The 3,112-nt window shown below is 34.4% G+C and overlaps 1 protein-coding gene across 1 annotated transcript; it reads right to left on the reverse strand.

Annotated features, from left to right (window-relative positions):
* Window positions 1-324: 324 nt before the first annotated feature.
* Window positions 325-1,853, reverse strand: LOC114177285. The gene has a single exon (XM_028062562.1). It carries the CDS (start codon window positions 1,280-1,282, stop codon window positions 539-541), a length of 744 nt encoding a protein of 247 aa, XP_027918363.1. The 5' UTR covers window positions 1,283-1,853; the 3' UTR covers window positions 325-538.
* Between the last annotated feature and the right edge of the window lie 1,259 nt (window positions 1,854-3,112).

The following is a 3,112-nucleotide window of genomic DNA, read 5'->3' on the forward strand; positions in this document are numbered from 1 at the left end:
CCTATTCGGTATTCGGAGCATATGCTACCATGCCTAATACGAATTTATCATTACGTTAACGCTGGTTATCCATACAATGACATAATTTGGAGGATTCAATATATTTCCAAATTAAACGCATCAAGCCAAACAACATGCCACTGGATAAATCAAAGGATGGGTTCAATGATCAGATGAACCAGTAGCTATTGAAGACTCTGACAAGAAAAATTTCCAAAAAGTAAAAGTTTCATCGAGTGAAAGTTCCAAAGCTGCCACTGCTACATGTCATGTCATATGTTTTGCAATTGAAGACAAAATGTTTGTTCAACAAAACAGCATTTCTGACAAATAAACAAGTGCTAATCTAAGCAAGCACTACCCACAAAACCTTCCATTCATTATACACAGTACACACAAAGTATGAAAGATGTTCTGTCTCCCAACCCTGTACCCTTTTAACTGCATCCTCATCGTACATTCTTTTTCCCTCTCCAAATCATGATAAACTTCATCAATTACCTTAACTAATGACATCAGCTAATAATATGAACAAAAATTACTTCTTGCTTTTCTTGGCCCTCCCAACACGTAAAAAGGAACCCAACCCAAAAAAACCAGCGCTTGCTTTAGAAATGCAAGGAGTTGGTAGGTTCAAAACAGGACTAATCCAAAGACCATTGGCGTAAGATCCACCATAACTCTTACCAGAACGAGACCTTTGCACAGGATACAAATTTAAGGTTGAAGAACTTGAAGATGAGAGTGGTTTAGCAGATGAATGCTTAGTTGAACTCACTCTCTTTGAAAGTGGCGGCACTGAACCAGTTGAATTGCTCCTCGACAAAGGAGGTGAATAAGACATGAAGCTTTTCTTTCTATCACAACTAAGACTTTTGCTTCTGCTGAACACCCAGAAAGAGTTTGACTGAGTTTTCTTCTCACAACAACCACCACCATTCACATCCACAACTTCTCTAATGCTCTCTTTCTTCGTTTTGTCAGAAGAACATGGAAGTGGAGGAAGTCTCGTGTACGGAGATTCCCCATAAAGGGTGTGTTTACGAGTTGTGTTTCTCTTCGGTTGCTGCATCTGAACGGGAAGGGGAAGGATCACCCCATTAGAGAAAAGTTCATCAGCAGAAGATGATTCAAACTCAAGGCTTCTCCCAGTGCTGAACTCAAACTCATGATTTGACCCAACAAGCGGAGTAGTGTCTTTGCGTGACGCATCTTGTTTCTTTGGTAGCCCCGAGACATCATGGGAAAAAGAGAAACGAGGAGGAACTATTTCAGAACACATAATCACGGTGTTATTTGTTGTTGTCACCGAGGTTGAAGTGTGAAACAAGGTGGACTTTGAGTGAGAAGAGAAAGGTGAGGAAAAGAATTCAAATTAAAAGTGAAAAGTAAAACAAGGGGAAAGAGATTTTAAGGGTTGGAATTTGAAAATAGACAGAAACAGAAGGCATCCAGATACAGTGTACAAAAGGAAGAGCGTGTGTGAGCATTTTGGCTTGAAGGGATAGAGATATAATGTGAAAATTGGAAGATGAAAGGAGATTCATTGCTCTTCTCTGAAAAGGAGGCACAAGGGATTTTTGTGTCTATCATTGTTGGATAATAGAAACAAAAGAGGATGACAGAGAAAAGGACTTAAAAAAAGGAGAAAATGTTGTGTGTGAGAATTTGGAAATTGTAAAAAAGGATGAAAGGTGCAAAGTGAGTGAAGGTTAAAGGTATGTGGCTGAAACCAAGATCTAATTCTGCTGAATTGAAGGAATAATGTTTGGAGTTTTGGTCTGCAAAATGGCCAGCCAGCAACTCTTGTTCCATAAGATGTAGACTTTGCTTGTTCTTATCTCAAACCAACCATTCATCAACTCTCATATTCTTTTCCACCGTCATCTTTATATATATAATTTTAAGGTGGGAGGAACATTGTCTCTTCTATAACATAAAGTGTAAACAATCACAAGTTTTTAATATAGTTAAAAAAAATGAACCAGTCTCAAATGAACATTTATAAATTATCTCTTCTTCTTGTGTCTGAGGATCATTTCTTAAGAACATCTATGCCATATATAATACTGATTTGAATAATCAAATTACACGTGGATGAATCACTCCATACTGCAGTCTTTATGGGTTAATCACCCCATACTTTAAATAAATACGTTTTCTTAATTTTTTAATTAAGTAGAAAGAATCTTCACCCCACCATTAACTTAGAAACTTCTATATTTTGTATCACAATTTGTCTCTTTTAGCAACATTTCTTATTGTATAAAATAATATGTATAGTGTTAAAAAGATAATACATGCATGATTAATGGAAGAATACGTTAGAAGTCCACATTCATTATAAATAAGACAATTTTGTATTATATAAATAAATATAAACTTTATTTTAGAAGTTAGGTTGAGTTATATTTTATTTTTTTTCGGTTTAATCAAATCAAAGTTTCTATATATCGAAAATTTTGAAAAGGAGAAAATGAAGTTTGATTAGTTCAATATCTTTGAAAATCGAAAGTTAGATCTTTCTATAATCGCGTTATTAAAAAAAAAAGGTGATGAAATGAAAGAACTTTGTACCTGCCAACATTATGGGTGCATTTAAATAGTTACACTTTCTATTTTCTTTTTTCTTTTAATTCAATCAAGTACACTGTGCTTCTTCTTTCTTTCTTTATTTTTTATTTCATTTGCCACTTTCTTCTTTTCACCGGAAAATGTTTTCCGAACATAAACACTTGTTAAGATATGAATGATTCATATTCCAAAAAAAGTGGTTACGTATCGTAACTTGACTTGAAACCGTTGTTACGCAACCATCTGCTATAAAAACTTGGTCAAATTAATGAATGATACTGACTCAATGTTTCTTTACCACCCAACGTTCCTTGTATGACACCACCATGGTTGGAAATGGAAATATTCACACCTTCCTTCTAATGTCCTTTTGTGTTCATCTCTAATCAAAATCAAAATTTTCCTCATCGTTTTCATAATAAAGACTCCCATTAAATGTTAATAGCATAAAATTTACTCTGGAAGATAAAGAAATTCTTTTCAAAACAGAGTAAAAACTAGAAACAATATTGTTTGATTATTAGTAAAAAGTCATAAA

This window comes from Vigna unguiculata, chromosome 3 (genome assembly GCF_004118075.2).
Source record: "Vigna unguiculata cultivar IT97K-499-35 chromosome 3, ASM411807v1, whole genome shotgun sequence".
Lineage (NCBI taxonomy): Eukaryota > Viridiplantae > Streptophyta > Magnoliopsida > Fabales > Fabaceae > Vigna > Vigna unguiculata.